This window comes from Syngnathus typhle, linkage group LG17 (genome assembly GCF_033458585.1).
Source record: "Syngnathus typhle isolate RoL2023-S1 ecotype Sweden linkage group LG17, RoL_Styp_1.0, whole genome shotgun sequence".
NCBI classification, from domain to species: Eukaryota; Metazoa; Chordata; class Actinopteri; order Syngnathiformes; family Syngnathidae; genus Syngnathus; species Syngnathus typhle.
Window position 1 is genome coordinate 4,936,017 of NC_083754.1, and position 19,863 is coordinate 4,955,879.

General features: G+C 39.7%; 5 protein-coding genes across 6 annotated transcripts; all 5 read right to left on the reverse strand.

The window, feature by feature from the left end:
- Nucleotides 1–62: 62 nt before the first annotated feature.
- Nucleotides 63–4,982, reverse strand: LOC133170578 (zinc finger protein 646-like). Of its 2 annotated transcripts, none has more exons than XM_061303619.1 (6): nucleotides 4,742–4,982; nucleotides 3,319–3,572; nucleotides 2,813–3,059; nucleotides 2,528–2,734; nucleotides 2,331–2,462; nucleotides 63–1,447 (listed from the first exon to the last, which is right to left on the reverse strand). In XM_061303619.1, exons 1-6 carry the CDS (start codon nucleotides 4,868–4,870, stop codon nucleotides 1,283–1,285), a joined length of 1,134 nt encoding a protein of 377 aa, XP_061159603.1. In that variant the 5' UTR covers nucleotides 4,871–4,982; the 3' UTR covers nucleotides 63–1,282. The 2 variants fall into 2 exon arrangements, with proteins under 2 accessions (XP_061159603.1, XP_061159602.1); XM_061303618.1 differs by having other exon boundaries at nucleotides 2,283–2,462.
- Nucleotides 4,983–5,405: 423 nt separating this feature from the next.
- On the reverse strand, nucleotides 5,406–9,464 carry LOC133170553 (rab11 family-interacting protein 4A-like). Its single transcript, XM_061303568.1, has 13 exons — nucleotides 9,190–9,464; nucleotides 8,884–9,086; nucleotides 8,297–8,419; nucleotides 7,980–8,114; nucleotides 7,751–7,786; nucleotides 7,486–7,594; nucleotides 7,222–7,325; nucleotides 6,857–6,997; nucleotides 6,694–6,775; nucleotides 6,472–6,609; nucleotides 6,256–6,402; nucleotides 6,035–6,178; nucleotides 5,406–5,967 (listed from the first exon to the last, which is right to left on the reverse strand). Coding segments are annotated over exons 2-13 (1,278 nt in total). The 5' UTR covers nucleotides 8,886–9,086; nucleotides 9,190–9,464; the 3' UTR covers nucleotides 5,406–5,850.
- Nucleotides 9,435–12,119, reverse strand: LOC133170745 (zinc finger protein 2-like). The gene is made up of 5 exons (XM_061303874.1): nucleotides 11,879–12,119; nucleotides 10,456–10,709; nucleotides 9,950–10,196; nucleotides 9,665–9,871; nucleotides 9,435–9,599 (listed from the first exon to the last, which is right to left on the reverse strand). The coding sequence occupies exons 1-5, from the start codon at nucleotides 12,005–12,007 to the stop codon at nucleotides 9,435–9,437; spliced, it is 1,002 nt and encodes a 333-aa protein (XP_061159858.1). The 5' UTR covers nucleotides 12,008–12,119.
- A 419-nt stretch (nucleotides 12,120–12,538) lies between these two features.
- LOC133170930 (rab11 family-interacting protein 4A-like) lies at nucleotides 12,539–16,701 on the reverse strand. Its single transcript, XM_061304156.1, has 14 exons — nucleotides 16,474–16,701; nucleotides 16,323–16,396; nucleotides 16,017–16,219; nucleotides 15,430–15,552; nucleotides 15,113–15,247; nucleotides 14,884–14,919; nucleotides 14,619–14,727; nucleotides 14,355–14,458; nucleotides 13,990–14,130; nucleotides 13,827–13,908; nucleotides 13,605–13,742; nucleotides 13,389–13,535; nucleotides 13,168–13,311; nucleotides 12,539–13,100 (listed from the first exon to the last, which is right to left on the reverse strand). Coding segments are annotated over exons 3-14 (1,278 nt in total). The 5' UTR covers nucleotides 16,019–16,219; nucleotides 16,323–16,396; nucleotides 16,474–16,701; the 3' UTR covers nucleotides 12,539–12,983.
- A 155-nt stretch (nucleotides 16,702–16,856) lies between these two features.
- coil (coilin p80) lies at nucleotides 16,857–19,849 on the reverse strand. Its single transcript, XM_061304153.1, has 7 exons — nucleotides 19,129–19,849; nucleotides 18,309–19,062; nucleotides 18,077–18,163; nucleotides 17,783–17,830; nucleotides 17,619–17,688; nucleotides 17,329–17,417; nucleotides 16,857–17,140 (listed from the first exon to the last, which is right to left on the reverse strand). Exons 1-7 carry the CDS (start codon nucleotides 19,377–19,379, stop codon nucleotides 17,093–17,095), a joined length of 1,347 nt encoding a protein of 448 aa, XP_061160137.1. The 5' UTR covers nucleotides 19,380–19,849; the 3' UTR covers nucleotides 16,857–17,092.
- Nucleotides 19,850–19,863: the final 14 nt, after the last annotated feature.

Genomic DNA, 19,863 nt, shown 5'->3' on the forward strand with positions numbered 1-19,863 from the left:
ATGAATGTCATTTTTCTTATATGCTACCGCTAATGCAGTCAGCACAAAAGGGAAAAAACAGCTGGTGATAAAACATTTTTATTTATATAGTAGTTTTCTAAATACTCAAGACACTTAACAAGGAAAGAGAAAACCATCAATGACATTAATAGAAAATACAAATAACTTTAAAAAAAAAAAAAAAAAAAAGACAATGTCAGTAGGATTTTTGATATTTTAACAGAAATATAACAGAGCTACATACATGATCCATCATGAAACTTCATTAAACTAACCTGGATCTCATAGCCGTCAGATCCAACTACAGATGTATACTATCTGGAATTATTTAGCAAACTAGCTGCTAAATGAAACTAACCTGGTGTTTTTTCTATTTGTAATAAGCCTTTTTGGGGCAGTGTGTGGGTCCTGAGCTACAGAAAAACACCCCCCTCCCCTCAACATAACTTCCAAATGCGATTGTAATGTGGGCCCAAACTGGCTCGAGTGCACAGTCACAACAACACGAGCTGGTACAGGGGGCTGGAAAAGTACAATGTTTATTAAATAAGTGTATCAAGTAACAAACTTGTCTTACAGTGCTTTAATTTGATAGGTAACATACTGTACTCTTTTGGACTTTAGGTACAAGCCACTAGCCAAATGTGACTATCATGCAGGCATCTTGAAATAAATTTACATCTTATATAAAAGATGTAGTGAAGCAAATTAGTCTGTAAAGTATCTTTGAAACAGCAGTTTTTTAAATATTTATCTATGGGTAAGACTAAAGATGTAGTCTTGATATGCATAATGTACATTATTGTATATTGTGGCATCATGTCAAGTAGTATAAAAAGAGGGTTTAGTAACATTGTTCCAATTGTAGAAGTTTTTCTTTAAAAAAAAAAAATAGGGAAAAATATGTTGACCTGCTTAATTTTGAAATTATTCTTTTAATAGGTAATGAAATAATTAAGTCTGAATAATAGTTATCAGAAGAATAATTTCGGAAGGTGAGGAGAGTCATTAATGAATTACAGATGTTAACCTAAAAGTAGTATGGAGCATACATAAGGGGCAAAATGTAAAAAAAAAAAAATCCAAATTACTGAATAATTTTTTCAACTAATTAGTTTTACGTTCCCACACGCATGTCCCAAAAGGGTCTGAATCTGGCATTCGAATGGTGCTTGATGTCCTCAGTCCTTGGTGCGGAAAAGTAGGGGGGGAGAGGGGGGCGAAGAGTAAGTGTTGTGTTGGATGAGCTATGAGGAAGGACAGTATGCTGGTTCCTGAAATTTTATTGATTGTAGAGTGAACGCTGCTCCCAGGGCATAGCCTGGATGGTGCGTGGCACGGGTGAAGGCTTGAGTGTTGTTCCGTTTGGATGGAGGGAGTGGCCAATGGGGTTGATAGTGGTGAGGGGGCGCTGGGGGGTCAGAGAGAAAGTGTCCTGGTGCTTCGGCTGTGGAAGGTGGCAAAGGTGAGGGAGGGAAGGAGGGAGGGCGATACAATTTCAGTAAGTTCTGTGCAATAATTGAAAACCAATAATATTGCGACTTAATGTACAGCGCTAACTTATTTAGTCAAATAGGTTGATTTCAAACATGCAGTCAAATAACAACCTGAGTACACTTTTAATTTAATTTGTGTATAAACTGATAATATTACAACATGCCTTGAAATCTGCTACGATTTCAAATAAGAATTTATAAAACACTAACATGCCAAAAGTCACCCAGCAACAGGTATGGATTAATTTCTTTAATTTTTATAGCGCGGTAATTTGCAATGTAATTAATTAATTAACCTAATTATTGAGTTAAAGTGACAGCTCTAGTACATAAACATATTTAAAAATTAAATCACCATATTTTACATGACAAATAAATTGAATACAAGCTAAAACATTTTTTGTTTTTGACAATGGACACTTTTCTGATAAGTTTCTCTCAAAACGATGAGCTTATACATTGCTTCTCCAGTGTAACGCGCACTTCCATGAATCAAACTAGAAAATCCAAAAGTCATTAAGTTCTTATTGCAGCTCCACAGGAATAAAGATGGTTTAAATTTGATTAACTGGTTAACGAAGTATTCATTCCCTGGCAGCAGATGCCCTGATGCAAATGCTAGTAGCTGTCAGGTTGCTCCCAGTCAGTACAAACCACCAAGTTACTCGTGGCCAGGTTCATGTTTTTAAATCTCGAGTACATCTAAATTCTTTTTTCTCCTGATGTTAGTAGGTAGACAACGAAAAGCTGGTAGTTAGCATATAAGACGGTGGTTTTCTCTCCTACCATGAGATTGGCGCTCAGCCTAGTGTATCCCAAGCTCATCTCCTTTACCTCAGGCACCAGGGGCTGGAGAAGAGAGTAAGAAGATGTTGCTGTAGTGCTGGAGGAGGAGATGTGTTTGGAGGAGGTTGAGCTCCTCATATTTGGCTGGTTGCTCTGGGACGACACAGTGCTGGCCCGGCCCTGTTGGCAAAACCACGTTGATCAGTGAGCTAGCCCCAATAACCAACTTGGTATGTGTTCCCTACCTGGTGGGGGTCAGGGACAGACTGGCTGGTCACGCCACCACCCTGGCCTCCTTGGGACATGGGAGAAACGCAGTGGGAGGGCAGAGGTTCCTGTTGATTGTGTCCTCCATGCTGTGATTGCATTATGGAGGAAGCATTGTTCTGCTGTTGCTGTTGCCGCTGCTGCTGACGGCGAGGTGTGGCCGCAAAATTGCGCCGACTGCCAGACTGCGTGAAAGGAAAGAGGAGACTTCCTTCACCACACTTCAAGAAGAAGCATAAATCACGCCGTAGACGCAGACCCACCTGGCTGGGTGTTGCAGCAGTACAACGATGTTGCGCTAGCTCTAGCATTGTCCTGTAACTCTTGGAGCAGGAAGGACAGTCAAAACGGTTGGGCCCATCGTCGTGGATCCTCTGGTGGTTGCGGAGATACCGTGCCAAACGAAAAGCCTTCCCACAACGATCACACATGTAGCGCTTCTGACCGTGAATTCGCATATGGTTACGCAAAGACATATAGTTGGTGTAGGGCTTGCTGCAAAAGTCGCATCTGTATTGTGTAAAGAAAAAAAAAAATATGTTGAATGTTAGAGATGATTAGCAGATTTGTTTTTTTTTGATGCAAATGCATTTTCTATTGATATGACACGTTATCACAATACATCCTGATATTGATATATAATATTAGGACTGCACAATATATCAATATTGCCATTTTTCAGAATGTTTTGGTTTTACAAAGAGAATTCTCACTTTGTCATTAATTCGTGTTATTGTCAACATTCAAAATCAAGAATTGAACTCTCTACCTGAAGTCTCCAGTCTTATGAGTGAGCTTGTGGTTAAGCAAGGAGCTGGCGTGTTTGTAGGCGCAGTTACACAAGTCACAGACGTACGGCCTTTCATCTGAATCCATGTCATCTGATGCGGATGTTGCTGGGACTGGTGCTCTTGATTCTAAGGAAAGACTGGAATTGGAGAGGGAGGCTGTAGAGAGACTGGCGCTTGACAGTGCAGCTGACGACGAAGGGAGTTGATCACACCAGTTGATGGTCGAACTCGACTGTCACAAAAGATGAAAATTGTTTCAAATATATTATTACAGTGTTTTCCAACCTTTAAGCAAGCTGATCACATTTTAGATAAGATATCAAACAACACCACACACTGGCCCTCTTTTCTGCCAAAACAAGAAAGACAAATCTCTGTCTTCTTTACTAAACAAAATTACATCAGGCAAAAAAAAAAAAGAAGGGAAATGGAGATTAAACAGTATTTATCTTATCCTACCAAATCATTTGATGCTGACCCACTGGCATAGTGGAAAACACACATGAAAAATTTGTCCCCAGCTTAACTCAGAGACGGTTAACTTTCCTGCAAGGAAAACTTTGAGACCGACTTCCCTTTTAACTGACATCTTTAAAAACTAAATCAAAATTCAAGTTATTACAGTTTTTAAAAAGCCAAAAATTAATATAATTTGTCATATGTTACACAAAAAATTGTCACGGTCTAAAAATAATAAAATCCGTATCTGTCGGGCCCTAAATAACACGCGCACCTTACCTTATGCCGGTTCCCATATTTATTAATACAACTGCAGTCTGGCATTACAAAAAGGTTTAGAAAAGACCCTTGTAGAACTCCCTACGCTCTTGTCAAGTCTCGTTTTGTTTTCTTTAAGCTCACAGTGCACAACGTTGTAGGCAATAGAAGCTTAAATCAAAATCATTTAGATCGCATCTAACCACTCAAGGCACAATTTCACACTTACTTTCCTCTCACAATAATGCGCCACCTTGTTAAGCATTGGCGCTACAGCCAACAACGTCCGTCTTAAATGCTAGCAATAGCTTGTCTCGATGTTTTTGCACATTTGATAGCCGCAACCATATTCCGCACCGGCTGCAGTGTAAATGTATGTGCAACCGGACATGTTGCGTTAGATGATGCGGGATGTCTCCAACTTATAACCACCATCAACACCCAATTAAACCACTAAATATTGTTGTAAAGAGTCAATTAGGCCACAAGCCGCTCCGGTGCCTTAGCAGAACCTGAAGAAGATGCCCACACAAACCACAATGTTTGTCAGATTGACGTGAGACTCACATACGATAAATACACTCTAATATTGGTATTCCCGAGAAACACATGTTTTTTTTTTTTTTATGACATGACAGGTTAGTCTGATTCGTTCGCGAACATTTTAGGCAGGGGGTTTCTTACGTCGTGTGGGTCCTTTTTCCAGAATAATTGGGAGCAATGGCCGAAAGACTCTGTCGATGTCACATAATTCACTCCGTTTCTGTCAGGAAAATCTCCATGTGAACTGCCGGTACTAGTCCTAGCATACATCGTTGGAATGGGGTTCTTTGTATTTTGTGAATTAGAATCCAAACCGCTTTGTCAGGATCTGTGTAAAGAAAAATATTTCTTCTTTGACAGAAGCGTTTTGGCGGTGGGCAAGTGATACAATACGGTTCACTACTGCCATCTGTTGGACTGGAGTATAATAAAACGAAATTAATTGAGGTTTGTAATCCAGGCGCCATATTTCCTTGTCAATTCACAAATTAGTTATTAATGTTTTAACTCTTTCATGTTTTTTTTTTGTCAAGGTACTTTGAAAAGACACATTTTGCTGTCATCATAAATTGAGAGAGAGAGAGAGAGAGAGAGAGAGAGAGAGAGAGAGAGAGAGAGCGAGAGAGAGAGAGAGAGAGCGAGAGAGAGAGAGAGAGAGAGAGAGAGAGAGAGAGAGAGAGAGAGAGAGAGAGAGAGAGAGAGAGAGAGCGAGAGCGAGAGCGAGAGCGAGAGCGAGAGAGAGAGAGAGAGAGAGAGAGAGAGAGAGAGAGAGAGTCGCAAAAATCATAACTTTCCAAGGTGAAAATGATATTTAGTGTACATTTATTTTCATCAAATTTCAAAACAGAGCTAATTTGGTCCACACAATATTTCAAGTGTACTTCCAAGGTCTTGCTGGGGGAAAGGGAGCAATAATGTAAAGTTTGGTCAATATCTTGTGTCCCCATTTTTGTCTCTTGTCTTATATTGGGCAAAATAATCCCCCTCTCTACCGCCATATTGAAACAGATGAATTTCACCCACCACCATGATTGACAGATTGCTTGCCCATGGATGAAAACATTTTTGTCATGATGATACAGTGTTTCACAAAGACAGTGGTAAATAATAAGATCTTGCTTTTCAACAGCAACATTTTTGTCCTTTCCTCGTTACAACACAATAAAAGAATTGACGTTCTTTTATGAACACATACTGTACCGCTAGATCTGTTTAAACATCATAGTTATTGAGGCTTTATAATGTTTTGTTTAACATTTAATCTCCAGGATTGAGGGGTCATGGTCAAGAATGGCCAAAATGATTTTGTCCATGTATTTTCTCAAACGGAGGTTGTTCTCCTCCTGTGATTTCAAAGCATCAACCAGCTGAAAAAGAAAGTGTTATTTTAAAATCAACATGAATAGCAATCACAAAGGAAGAAAGTAAACAAACCTCATCCCGTGAAGCATTGTCAATCTCAGCAGCCAGACACTGGACCTTTGAGTGGTTGGAAAACAAGCTCTTGGCCTCATACAAACTCAGACTTAGAATCTGAGCATTCAAGTCATCATTCTGATCTCGCAATTTATAGTTCTCCTGTGGAAGCACACAATCACAGTTTATTTGGATTGAAATTGTCGGAATAAAAGCATAATGTGTGTTTGTGTAGGAACCTGTTTCAATTTTTTGACTTCCTGTTCCATTTCCATCTCTCGAGGCTTTGTATTGTGCTCAGAAAGGCCCTTGCTCTTTCCTGGATACTCCATTTCCATCCTAAACAGCTGCAAGTAGTCCAGTTCTCTGCGGAGATCATCAACCAACTGTAGGGTGTATTGAAAATTATGTTAGATGCTTTACATGAGGAAAAATTCTATTAGATGGCTTCTTACTTCTTGCATGGCCTCCTTTTCCTTATAAAATTCTCGCCGATTGTGCCAAAGTTTGTCAATTATCTTTCGATAGAGGTCCGTCTCGTCTTTTAACCTCAGGCTTGTGTCCTCCAGCTTGTCCATCTTCTTCTGCTTCTCCTAAAGAATTTGACCAAGGGAAATAAATAACTGTCCAAATAATTGTCATTTGAGGATGAAACAATATTCCACCCATCCATCCACCTGGTCCAGTTTCTCTGCTTGAGACTTGAGCCTGTGTACATTTGTCTTCATTTCTCCATTCTCTTCTTCTAACTGTTGTATCCTGTATGTCAAAAATTACAGGCCAGTCCATTACTTTACATATTATTTATTATTTGTGTGTCAATTGTCAGTATTTTTTTACCTGTTGCACCGAAAGTTTATCTCTGCGTTTCTTTCACTCTCCATCTTGCAGTAAACTTTGCAGTGTCTCTTGGTCTCCTCTTCCAGACTCTGATCTGTGTTTGTCTCGACATCCTTCATCTGCTCCTCTAGTTCATGCACACTGTGGTAAAAACACATTAAATTATGTTGCTAAAAAGATTTCTTGTACATAAATCCCATGATTTATGGCAACAATTTGAGCCTGGAAAAAAAATCTGATTTTCTTTTTTGTCTTTTTTTAAAATGGAGGCTTGCCATTGTCCCAGAATCAATTTTGTTTGACTATACTATACATGTTATTAAACATACAGACAACACATTTATAAAATGTGATGGACAACCTACCGATGGACAAGTTGTGTGTTTTCCTGTTTAAGTTTAGACTTAAGTTCCCCATTCGTCAGACTGTCGCTCTCCAGCTCTGTCACCTTCTTCTCAAGGTAACTCACCTGGAGGACATTTCAGTATTACACCAAATAGCCATACTTCAAAAATCAAGTACAAGTGAAATTTAACGTACAATAATATGAGAGAGGACAAACTATCCTGGCCACTTAACTACCGCTTTATTGGTGAAAACTCAAAAAAAAAAAATGTGTATGTCAATACCTTCTCTGTAATATTAAGTTCACAGGAAGCAATGCTCTCTGCGAATAAATCCTCAGTGCTGCTTCCCTGACTGGAATCAAGCACGTTGTGGTTGGCCTGAAACAATTGGCTAGAGGGAAGACAAGACATCAAAAATATCAATTATTTTTACTTTTAGATACTTTGTTATCTGTAACATATTCCAGGAGGAGTCAAGTTTTTCATTTGAGTTTAAAAAGAATTCCAGAACCGCATATTAAACATTCGTTGGGATAAAATGACTCACTGTCCGAAAGCTGTGCTGGATATACTTCTGCTGGGGCTGAAACACAAGAAAAAAAATAAATGAGGGTTAATTTAAACAAATTTGAGCATCATTTTATATTTTCTATCCATGGATGGATGGAGAGTGCCGCTTAGAAGCCGCATTGGTTGTAGTAATAATTTAGGAAATTAAATAACTAACCCTAAAAATTCTCTGTGTACTTTGTTTTGGTACGTGTGCGTATACTTACCTGCTCGCTTTAATGTTTCGAAGGCGAGCATCCAAATCATTGAGAAGATTCACTTTCTTGCAGCACTGAGAACAGTTAATATCCAAGTATTCACTGGTATACAGTTGTCGCATTTTCTGAGTCGTGTGTCCGCCACTGTTATTACAAAGATACAAAATTAGTCAATAAATCATTGTTCAATAAACGAGAAAAGAGTACTTGGAAAATTCTAGTCGACATTACTCAGTTAACCTGCTATACTACACAATTACTGTATAATCTGTCTTGTAAAAAAACAAAAAAAAAAACAAGTGAATGTTTTCTTTTTAAGTACCAACCTCGGTGGAAGTGAGGATCCCAAATTGGAGAAGCATTCGGCTTGAGGGTCGTTTTCAAGCCTTGGACTGCCTGCAGAATAATCTACATCCTTCCCTTCACCATAGTCTTCAAATTTTTCCTCCCTGAAGTTTAGAGAGTCAGAGTCAGAAAAACTAAGGTTGTTCTGGAAGGCGTGATGGAAACCAGGGCTGCCGAAGACTAGTCCTATAAATTGCTGGACCATCTACAGCAGACACCTAAAAGCAAGATCCTGAAGATAGGTTGGGACGATAGGCGAACTAATATCAGTGTCCTGGAGGAGGTCAACATTCCTAGTATCACCACAACCATTTTTCAGCACCAGCTTCGATGGATAGGTCAAATTCTGTATGGCCAATTGAAGGAAGGATATCACACTCAAGGGGAACAGAAAAAATGATACAAGGACACTATCAAAACCCATCTTAAAAAAGAAAAGTGTCGCATTGTTATTTGCTTTCACCAGTCATCAACATATGCAACACGATGCGTTCTGTCCGAGAGGCTTTATGGAAGATAAATTGTTTATGCACTCGTATATTCAATCGAAATAGGTAATTAGACTTACATTTCCCCTGAAATCCACGTATGGGGTAGCACCTCTGCCGCCGAAAAGGTGGCGCTTTAAACGGCCACACTCAGCTGATTCGTCGGTCTCCCCGCTGGAAGTCCGCTGCTCTCTATCTTTCCAACAAGCCGACCTCCAGGCGTTGTGATGCGGCAGGAGGCTCGCCCCCGACCGCGTCAGTGAGGAGACTCGCTCCGGACCGTCTGGCAAACACAGCGTGACATTTATTGTCTGCAGAAACGTTTGAAACAAACGTATCACCGGCCATTATCCCTTTTTAATAACATAGTGTACAGCGCATCTTACCTTTTCTCCTTGGAACGATTCTAAGATATGTCCAAACGATTCACCTGGATGGCATGACGCCTTCGAAACCCCCTCTGAAACAGAACCAGCGATGTGAGTTGGTTATGCACAAATAATCGATTAACACAATTGGCGTTTCCATCCGACTCACCAGTGGCGTCAAAGCAGCGGTACTGTTGCAGGATGAAATTCTCAGGAAAATGGCGATGGTGTACGAATAGGAGCAATGTCAAAAGACGAGGATCTCATCGAGCGCACAGCAGCAATCGCAAGAAAACCACTGGGTACCCGAATGATTTGTCATTAAAATGCAGTGCTGTGCAGATCGGTGCAAGTATTGATAGAAGGACCGTAAGAAATCGTGTCAATAACAGATGGTTGCTCTGGGACGACACAGTGCTGGCCCGGCCCTGTTGGCAAAACCACGTTGATCAGTGAGCTAGCCCCAATAACCAACTTGGTATGTGTTCCCTACCTGGTGGGGGTCAGGGACAGACTGGCTGGTCACGCCACCACCCTGGCCTCCTTGGGACATGGGAGAAACGCAGTGGGAGGGCAGAGGTTCCTGTTGATTGTGTCCTCCATGCTGTGATTGCATTATGGAGGAAGCATTGTTCTGCTGTTGCTGTTGCCGCTGCTGCTGACGGCGAGGTGTGGCCGCAAAATTGCGCCGACTGCCAGACTGCGTGAAAGGAAAGAGGAGACTTCCTTCACCACACTTCAAGAAGAAGCATAAATCACGCCGTAGACGCAGACCCACCTGGCTGGGTGTTGCAGCAGTACAACGATGTTGCGCTAGCTCTAGCATTGTCCTGTAACTCTTGGAGCAGGAAGGACAGTCAAAACGGTTGGGCCCATCGTCGTGGATCCTCTGGTGGTTGCGGAGATACCGTGCCAAACGAAAAGCCTTCCCACAACGATCACACATGTAGCGCTTCTGACCGTGAATTCGCATATGGTTACGCAAAGACATATAGTTGGTGTAGGGCTTGCTGCAAAAGTCGCATCTGTATTGTGTAAAGAAAAAAAAAAATATGTTGAATGTTAGAGATGATTAGCAGATTTGTTTTTTTTTGATGCAAATGCATTTTCTATTGATATGACACGTTATCACAATACATCCTGATATTGATATATAATATTAGGACTGCACAATATATCAATATTGCCATTTTTCAGAATGTTTTGGTTTTACAAAGAGAATTCTCACTTTGTCATTAATTCGTGTTATTGTCAACATTCAAAATCAAGAATTGAACTCTCTACCTGAAGTCTCCAGTCTTATGAGTGAGCTTGTGGTTAAGCAAGGAGCTGGCGTGTTTGTAGGCGCAGTTACACAAGTCACAGACGTACGGCCTTTCATCTGAATCCATGTCATCTGATGCGGATGTTGCTGGGACTGGTGCTCTTGATTCTAAGGAAAGACTGGAATTGGAGAGGGAGGCTGTAGAGAGACTGGCGCTTGACAGTGCAGCTGACGACGAAGGGAGTTGATCACACCAGTTGATGGTCGAACTCGACTGTCACAAAAGATGAAAATTGTTTCAAATATATTATTACAGTGTTTTCCAACCTTTAAGCAAGCTGATCACATTTTAGATAAGATATCAAACAACACCACACACTGGCCCTCTTTTCTGCCAAAACAAGAAAGACAAATCTCTGTCTTCTTTACTAAACAAAATTACATCAGGCAAAAAAAAAAAAGAAGGGAAATGGAGATTAAACAGTATTTATCTTATCCTACCAAATCATTTGATGCTGACCCACTGGCATAGTGGAAAACACACATGAAAAATTTGTCCCCAGCTTAACTCAGAGACGGTTAACTTTCCTGCAAGGAAAACTTTGAGACCGACTTCCCTTTTAACTGACATCTTTAAAAACTAAATCAAAATTCAAGTTATTACAGTTTTTAAAAAGCCAAAAATTAATATAATTTGTCATATGTTACACAAAAAATTGTCACGGTCTAAAAATAATAAAATCCGTATCTGTCGGGCCCTAAATAACACGCGCACCTTACCTTATGCCGGTTCCCATATTTATTAATACAACTGCAGTCTGGCATTACAAAAAGGTTTAGAAAAGACCCTTGTAGAACTCCCTACGCTCTTGTCAAGTCTCGTTTTGTTTTCTTTAAGCTCACAGTGCACAACGTTGTAGGCAATAGAAGCTTAAATCAAAATCATTTAGATCGCATCTAACCACTCAAGGCACAATTTCACACTTACTTTCCTCTCACAATAATGCGCCACCTTGTTAAGCATTGGCGCTACAGCCAACAACGTCCGTCTTAAATGCTAGCAATAGCTTGTCTCGATGTTTTTGCACATTTGATAGCCGCAACCATATTCCGCACCGGCTGCAGTGTAAATGTATGTGCAACCGGACATGTTGCGTTAGATGATGCGGGATGTCTCCAACTTATAACCACCATCAACACCCAATTAAACCACTAAATATTGTTGTAAAGAGTCAATTAGGCCACAAGCCGCTCCGGTGCCTTAGCAGAACCTGAAGAAGATGCCCACACAAACCACAATGTTTGTCAGATTGACGTGAGACTCACATACGATAAATACACTCTAATATTGGTATTCCCGAGAAACACATGTTTTTTTTTTTTTTATGACATGACAGGTTAGTCTGATTCGTTCGCGAACATTTTAGGCAGGGGGTTTCTTACGTCGTGTGGGTCCTTTTTCCAGAATAATTGGGAGCAATGGCCGAAAGACTCTGTCGATGTCACATAATTCACTCCGTTTCTGTCAGGAAAATCTCCATGTGAACTGCCGGTACTAGTCCTAGCATACATCGTTGGAATGGGGTTCTTTGTATTTTGTGAATTAGAATCCAAACCGCTTTGTCAGGATCTGTGTAAAGAAAAATATTTCTTCTTTGACAGAAGCGTTTTGGCGGTGGGCAAGTGATACAATACGGTTCACTACTGCCATCTGTTGGACTGGAGTATAATAAAACGAAATTAATTGAGGTTTGTAATCCAGGCGCCATATTTCCTTGTCAATTCACAAATTAGTTATTAATGTTTTAACTCTTTCATGTTTTTTTTTTGTCAAGGTACTTTGAAAAGACACATTTTGCTGTCATCATAAATTGAGAGAGAGAGAGAGAGAGAGAGAGAGAGAGAGAGAGAGAGAGAGAGAGCGAGAGAGAGAGAGCGAGAGAGAGAGAGAGAGAGAGAGAGAGAGAGAGAGAGAGAGAGAGAGAGAGAGAGAGAGAGAGCGAGAGCGAGAGCGAGAGCGAGAGCGAGAGAGAGAGAGAGAGAGAGAGAGAGAGAGAGAGAGAGAGAGAGAGTCGCAAAAATCATAACTTTCCAAGGTGAAAATGATATTTAGTGTACATTTATTTTCATCAAATTTCAAAACAGAGCTAATTTGGTCCACACAATATTTCAAGTGTACTTCCAAGGTCTTGCTGGGGGAAAGGGAGCAATAATGTAAAGTTTGGTCAATATCTTGTGTCCCCATTTTTGTCTCTTGTCTTATATTGGGCAAAATAATCCCCCTCTCTACCGCCATATTGAAACAGATGAATTTCACCCACCACCATGATTGACAGATTGCTTGCCCATGGATGAAAACATTTTTGTCATGATGATACAGTGTTTCACAAAGACAGTGGTAAATAATAAGATCTTGCTTTTCAACAGCAACATTTTTGTCCTTTCCTCGTTACAACACAATAAAAGAATTGACGTTCTTTTATGAACACATACTGTACCGCTAGATCTGTTTAAACATCATAGTTATTGAGGCTTTATAATGTTTTGTTTAACATTTAATCTCCAGGATTGAGGGGTCATGGTCAAGAATGGCCAAAATGATTTTGTCCATGTATTTTCTCAAACGGAGGTTGTTCTCCTCCTGTGATTTCAAAGCATCAACCAGCTGAAAAAGAAAGTGTTATTTTAAAATCAACATGAATAGCAATCACAAAGGAAGAAAGTAAACAAACCTCATCCCGTGAAGCATTGTCAATCTCAGCAGCCAGACACTGGACCTTTGAGTGGTTGGAAAACAAGCTCTTGGCCTCATACAAACTCAGACTTAGAATCTGAGCATTCAAGTCATCATTCTGATCTCGCAATTTATAGTTCTCCTGTGGAAGCACACAATCACAGTTTATTTGGATTGAAATTGTCGGAATAAAAGCATAATGTGTGTTTGTGTAGGAACCTGTTTCAATTTTTTGACTTCCTGTTCCATTTCCATCTCTCGAGGCTTTGTATTGTGCTCAGAAAGGCCCTTGCTCTTTCCTGGATACTCCATTTCCATCCTAAACAGCTGCAAGTAGTCCAGTTCTCTGCGGAGATCATCAACCAACTGTAGGGTGTATTGAAAATTATGTTAGATGCTTTACATGAGGAAAAATTCTATTAGATGGCTTCTTACTTCTTGCATGGCCTCCTTTTCCTTATAAAATTCTCGCCGATTGTGCCAAAGTTTGTCAATTATCTTTCGATAGAGGTCCGTCTCGTCTTTTAACCTCAGGCTTGTGTCCTCCAGCTTGTCCATCTTCTTCTGCTTCTCCTAAAGAATTTGACCAAGGGAAATAAATAACTGTCCAAATAATTGTCATTTGAGGATGAAACAATATTCCACCCATCCATCCACCTGGTCCAGTTTCTCTGCTTGAGACTTGAGCCTGTGTACATTTGTCTTCATTTCTCCATTCTCTTCTTCTAACTGTTGTATCCTGTATGTCAAAAATTACAGGCCAGTCCATTACTTTACATATTATTTATTATTTGTGTGTCAATTGTCAGTATTTTTTTACCTGTTGCACCGAAAGTTTATCTCTGCGTTTCTTTCACTCTCCATCTTGCAGTAAACTTTGCAGTGTCTCTTGGTCTCCTCTTCCAGACTCTGATCTGTGTTTGTCTCGACATCCTTCATCTGCTCCTCTAGTTCATGCACACTGTGGTAAAAACACATTAAATTATGTTGCTAAAAAGATTTCTTGTACATAAATCCCATGATTTATGGCAACAATTTGAGCCTGGAAAAAAAATCTGATTTTCTTTTTTGTCTTTTTTTAAAATGGAGGCTTGCCATTGTCCCAGAATCAATTTTGTTTGACTATACTATACATGTTATTAAACATACAGACAACACATTTATAAAATGTGATGGACAACCTACCGATGGACAAGTTGTGTGTTTTCCTGTTTAAGTTTAGACTTAAGTTCCCCATTCGTCAGACTGTCGCTCTCCAGCTCTGTCACCTTCTTCTCAAGGTAACTCACCTGGAGGACATTTCAGTATTACACCAAATAGCCATACTTCAAAAATCAAGTACAAGTGAAATTTAACGTACAATAATATGAGAGAGGACAAACTATCCTGGCCACTTAACTACCGCTTTATTGGTGAAAACTCAAAAAAAAAAAATGTGTATGTCAATACCTTCTCTGTAATATTAAGTTCACAGGAAGCAATGCTCTCTGCGAATAAATCCTCAGTGCTGCTTCCCTGACTGGAATCAAGCACGTTGTGGTTGGCCTGAAACAATTGGCTAGAGGGAAGACAAGACATCAAAAATATCAATTATTTTTACTTTTAGATACTTTGTTATCTGTAACATATTCCAGGAGGAGTCAAGTTTTTCATTTGAGTTTAAAAAGAATTCCAGAACCGCATATTAAACATTCGTTGGGATAAAATGACTCACTGTCCGAAAGCTGTGCTGGATATACTTCTGCTGGGGCTGAAACACAAGAAAAAAAATAAATGAGGGTTAATTTAAACAAATTTGAGCATCATTTTATATTTTCTATCCATGGATGGATGGAGAGTGCCGCTTAGAAGCCGCATTGGTTGTAGTAATAATTTAGGAAATTAAATAACTAACCCTAAAAATTCTCTGTGTACTTTGTTTTGGTACGTGTGCGTATACTTACCTGCTCGCTTTAATGTTTCGAAGGCGAGCATCCAAATCATTGAGAAGATTCACTTTCTTGCAGCACTGAGAACAGTTAATATCCAAGTATTCACTGGTATACAGTTGTCGCATTTTCTGAGTCGTGTGTCCGCCACTGTTATTACAAAGATACAAAATTAGTCAATAAATCATTGTTCAATAAACGAGAAAAGAGTACTTGGAAAATTCTAGTCGACATTACTCAGTTAACCTGCTATACTACACAATTACTGTATAATCTGTCTTGTAAAAAAACAAAAAAAAAAACAAGTGAATGTTTTCTTTTTAAGTACCAACCTCGGTGGAAGTGAGGATCCCAAATTGGAGAAGCATTCGGCTTGAGGGTCGTTTTCAAGCCTTGGACTGCCTGCAGAATAATCTACATCCTTCCCTTCACCATAGTCTTCAAATTTTTCCTCCCTGAAGTTTAGAGAGTCAGAGTCAGAAAAACTAAGGTTGTTCTGGAAGGCGTGATGGAAACCAGGGCTGCCGAAGACTAGTCCTATAAATTGCTGGACCATCTACAGCAGACACCTAAAAGCAAGATCCTGAAGATAGGTTGGGACGATAGGCGAACTAATATCAGTGTCCTGGAGGAGGTCAACATTCCTAGTATCACCACAACCATTTTTCAGCACCAGCTTCGATGGATAGGTCAAATTCTGTATGGCCAATTGAAGGAAGGATATCACACTCAAGGGGAACAGAAAAAATGATACAAGGACACTATCAAAACCCATCTTAAAAAAGAAAAGTGTCGCATTGTTATTTGCTTTCACCAGTCATCAACATATGCAACACGATGCGTTCTGTCCGAGAGGCTTTATGGAAGATAAATTGTTTATGCACTCGTATATTCAATCGAAATAGGTAATTAGACTTACATTTCCCCTGAAATCCACGTATGGGGTAGCACCTCTGCCGCCGAAAAGGTGGCGCTTTAAACGGCCACACTCAGCTGATTCGTCGGTCTCCCCGCTGGAAGTCCGCTGCTCTCTATCTTTCCAACAAGCCGACCTCCAGGCGTTGTGATGCGGCAGGAGGCTCGCCCCCGACCGCGTCAGTGAGGAGACTCGCTCCGGACCGTCTGGCAAACACAGCGTGACATTTATTGTCTGCAGAAACGTTTGAAACAAACGTATCACCGGCCATTATCCCTTTTTAATAACATAGTGTACAGCGCATCTTACCTTTTCTCCTTGGAACGATTCTAAGATATGTCCAAACGATTCACCTGGATGGCATGACGCCTTCGAAACCCCCTCTGAAACAGAACCAGCGATGTGAGTTGGTTATGCACAAATAATCGATTAACACAATTGGCGTTTCCATCCGACTCACCAGTGGCGTCAAAGCAGCGGTACTGTTGCAGGATGAAATTCTCAGGAAAATGGCGATGGTGTACGAATAGGAGCAATGTCAAAAGACGAGGATCTCATCGAGCGCACAGCAGCAATCGCAAGAAAACCACTGGGTACCCGAATGATTTGTCATTAAAATGCAGTGCTGTGCAGATCGGTGCAAGTATTGATAGAAGGACCGTAAGAAATCGTGTCAATAACAGACAGTATATATATCTTTGACATTATGTTATTTATACACACGTATATATATATAATATAAATGTAAAGAATATATATATATTTATATATGACTGCTAATGATTTGATATGAATTCTGCCTAAACCAGATATGCCCCCCCCCCTCCAAAAAAATAAAAAATAAACACTGCAGTGTTTTATTGGGGTGAAAAATGTACACAAAATACTCATGGAAAAAGACATTAAATGAAATTGATCTACATTTTTGAAGAACATATATACATTTAAAAACAGATTTGTTTCTGTACCCTAAAGATTGTTTTGAGATCAAATGAAAATACTGACATTAAAACATTGGAGCGTAATTACTGTAAAACCATCTGGTAAAAAAACAGTGAGGACACATTTGTGAACCAGTTTTAAATCATCAGCCTTGGTTCCAGAAGAGAATCCCATCGCTCTGTTACCTGTGGACATAGTTAAATAATAATTTATACACGCAAAAAATGTATATCCTCCTTCAATTATGCTAAATTAACTTAAAAAAATTTATTTCATAAAATAAATTAAAAAATAATAATAATGTGGCAGCATGGTGTTCAACACCTTACCATTTTTTTTTTTAAACACATTTACACAGTATGTTTGGGATTACCCTGGATCCTCTGGACACCGCATATTCCACGATCTCTGATCCGTCTGGATTCTGATACACCAGGTCAAATTTGCCGGGCTCAGAAGGGGCTGGGAAAAGAATACATATTGATTTGGGGTTTAATATTTGTACGTGTTGTCCTGAAAAATTATTGGCACAGCCTTTCATTTAAAAAAAAACTATACATAAAGTGGCACATGTATAGTAAAAATCTTTCTTGAATGAAAATAATGTCAAGCAGAACACGACATGATGCTTTGAATTTTGTTGTGTCGTCAAGTGAGTGTTACCTTGCGTAGCAGAAAGCAATTCCAGCTCTATTTGTTTTGTTATTGGGTCTAGGCTCATAATCATACCTTCCTAAAATACAAAGCGACATTTGAATAAATTATGAAAAACATTCTCAAATAACATCTTCGATTTGGTTCTTTCTTTAATTTGCAAAACTACACACCTTATATTCGGACACCTCTGGTGTATAATTTTCAGTAAGCTCCAGCAACTGTGAACAAAAACAAATATGTGGAGATTCTGGACTAATTTTCCTAAACTGGTCAAACACAATCAGGGTAGACAGCTCCAGGTCTATGAGTTAGAAACTAACTATTAGAGTTTACATTGTCACAACACTTATTACACAATGTCTATTGGTTAGCTCTTTATGCACAATGTGAGAGAAATTAACATTAAAGCACAGTCACGACATAAAAACTAAAATAATCACATTTAGCTAAGAAACTAAAGTTACCTTAAATGCAATCTTCTGTCCCACTTGTGGAGGGGCGGCAAGAAGGGGCATAGCACTGTAATCTTTTGGCGTACTTTCAGCTCCATTCTACACAACACAAGGGTTGTACAGTTCACTCATAAATTGGCAGTAGTAAAATTAAGACAGTACTTGAAAATTAATTTGTATAAAACTGGTAACAAACACACTACCTGATGAACATTATTTTTTGTTGATGATGGTAATTACTCACACTGAGACTTTGTTGTTGCATGGGCTGGAGAGTAACCAGATCTGAATTCTCTTCAAAACTGTTTTTGTCACAAGACTTCTGAGACATTGGGATTTGGTCATTTTGGGATACTGACTCACTTGAATGTTTTTTCTGTGCACAGTTTGAGAGTTTAGAATGGGAATTATGATTCAATCCTAGTTTGTTATTGGATAAATCATTTTTATGCTTGTTATCCATAGTGTCGTTCTGATCTGAGGAGTCTGTATCTGATGAGGAGGACGAGGAACAATTCTTGGTAGGACGGGGACTTGAAGGTAATTTGGAAGGAGGAGAAACTTTCGCAAGAATAGGAGAGTCTGTTTTGGTTCCAGCTGTATTGGAGACTTCATCCTGCACACAACTGGAATCTGATGGGGTGTTTTGCGATTTTGATTTGTGTGATATTTTCATCCTCTTGGAGTTTTTTTTGCTTTTGTGATTTTGAGGAGGAGAAAATGCTTGCTGGGAGGTTGCAGTCAGACCATTTGCCTCTGCTTTCTTCTTTTTCTTCCTTAAGGGTTTATAGTTGTGATCACCATTTGTCTCCACACTAGGTGTCTTATTGGTGTCCACTTCCAAACTATCCTTACACTTTCTCTTCCTTTTCTTTTCCATCAATTCCACACACGTTATGGTTTCACCATTATGATCGGGCTTATGTTTCTGTCTCTTTTCGGAGTTTTCACTTGGTTTATTTGAGTGGTGGCTGTGTCCGTTCAGGTCCACCTTCACTCTATAAAATGAAAAGATTGTTAATGACAACTTTAAAAGGCCAATTTAAAAGAAAACAAAGACTCACCTGAGGATGTCGTTATCCCGTACAACATGAATGCTTTCCGTGTGTAGTAGATAGCAATCATCTATAAAGAGGTTAATAATACTTTGGCGACTTAACTCAAACTTATCTCTGATGATGCTCTCCAGATCGGCGACCATGCGACACGTGTTTAAATCCACAAGCAGCCAGCACATTCGACAATCCGCAACTGCCGGTGGAGGATAGTCAAAGTGCAAACGTACACGAATTTGGTTTCTACACTGAGCCGCCATGTCTGTTATGGTTCTGTTTAGGTTACGTTCGACGATGGATATGAGCTCATTTCTCTAAATTCTATTAATCCTTGAACGCTAAATGCCGCCGGTGTTCTGAACCGGATATGTCCTTTGGTTCGATTGGCCCTGTTCAAATACTCGCATTTCCACCTTGCCCCCCTCAATCGCGCGTCGGGTGTCCAAATTCTTCGAAGTGCGTCGTAACCGCGTCCCTTTTGCGCCCTTGGTCCACACTTCGTCTGAGCCTACATCAATGGCCCCTCGGTTTAAGTGCGTTACCCGTAATTCGTTGTGTACTTGACCAAAATTGCGAGAAACACTCGACATTTGGTAAAATACTACATTCACTACGTCTCTACTGAGATTTAAAATTACATTTAACCGGTTTTGTTCGTTTCTGTTTTAAAATTCTTGAATCTTGACTAAGACAGATTCAACATGGTGGCATATCAATGACGTAACACGCACTGTATAAATTCTA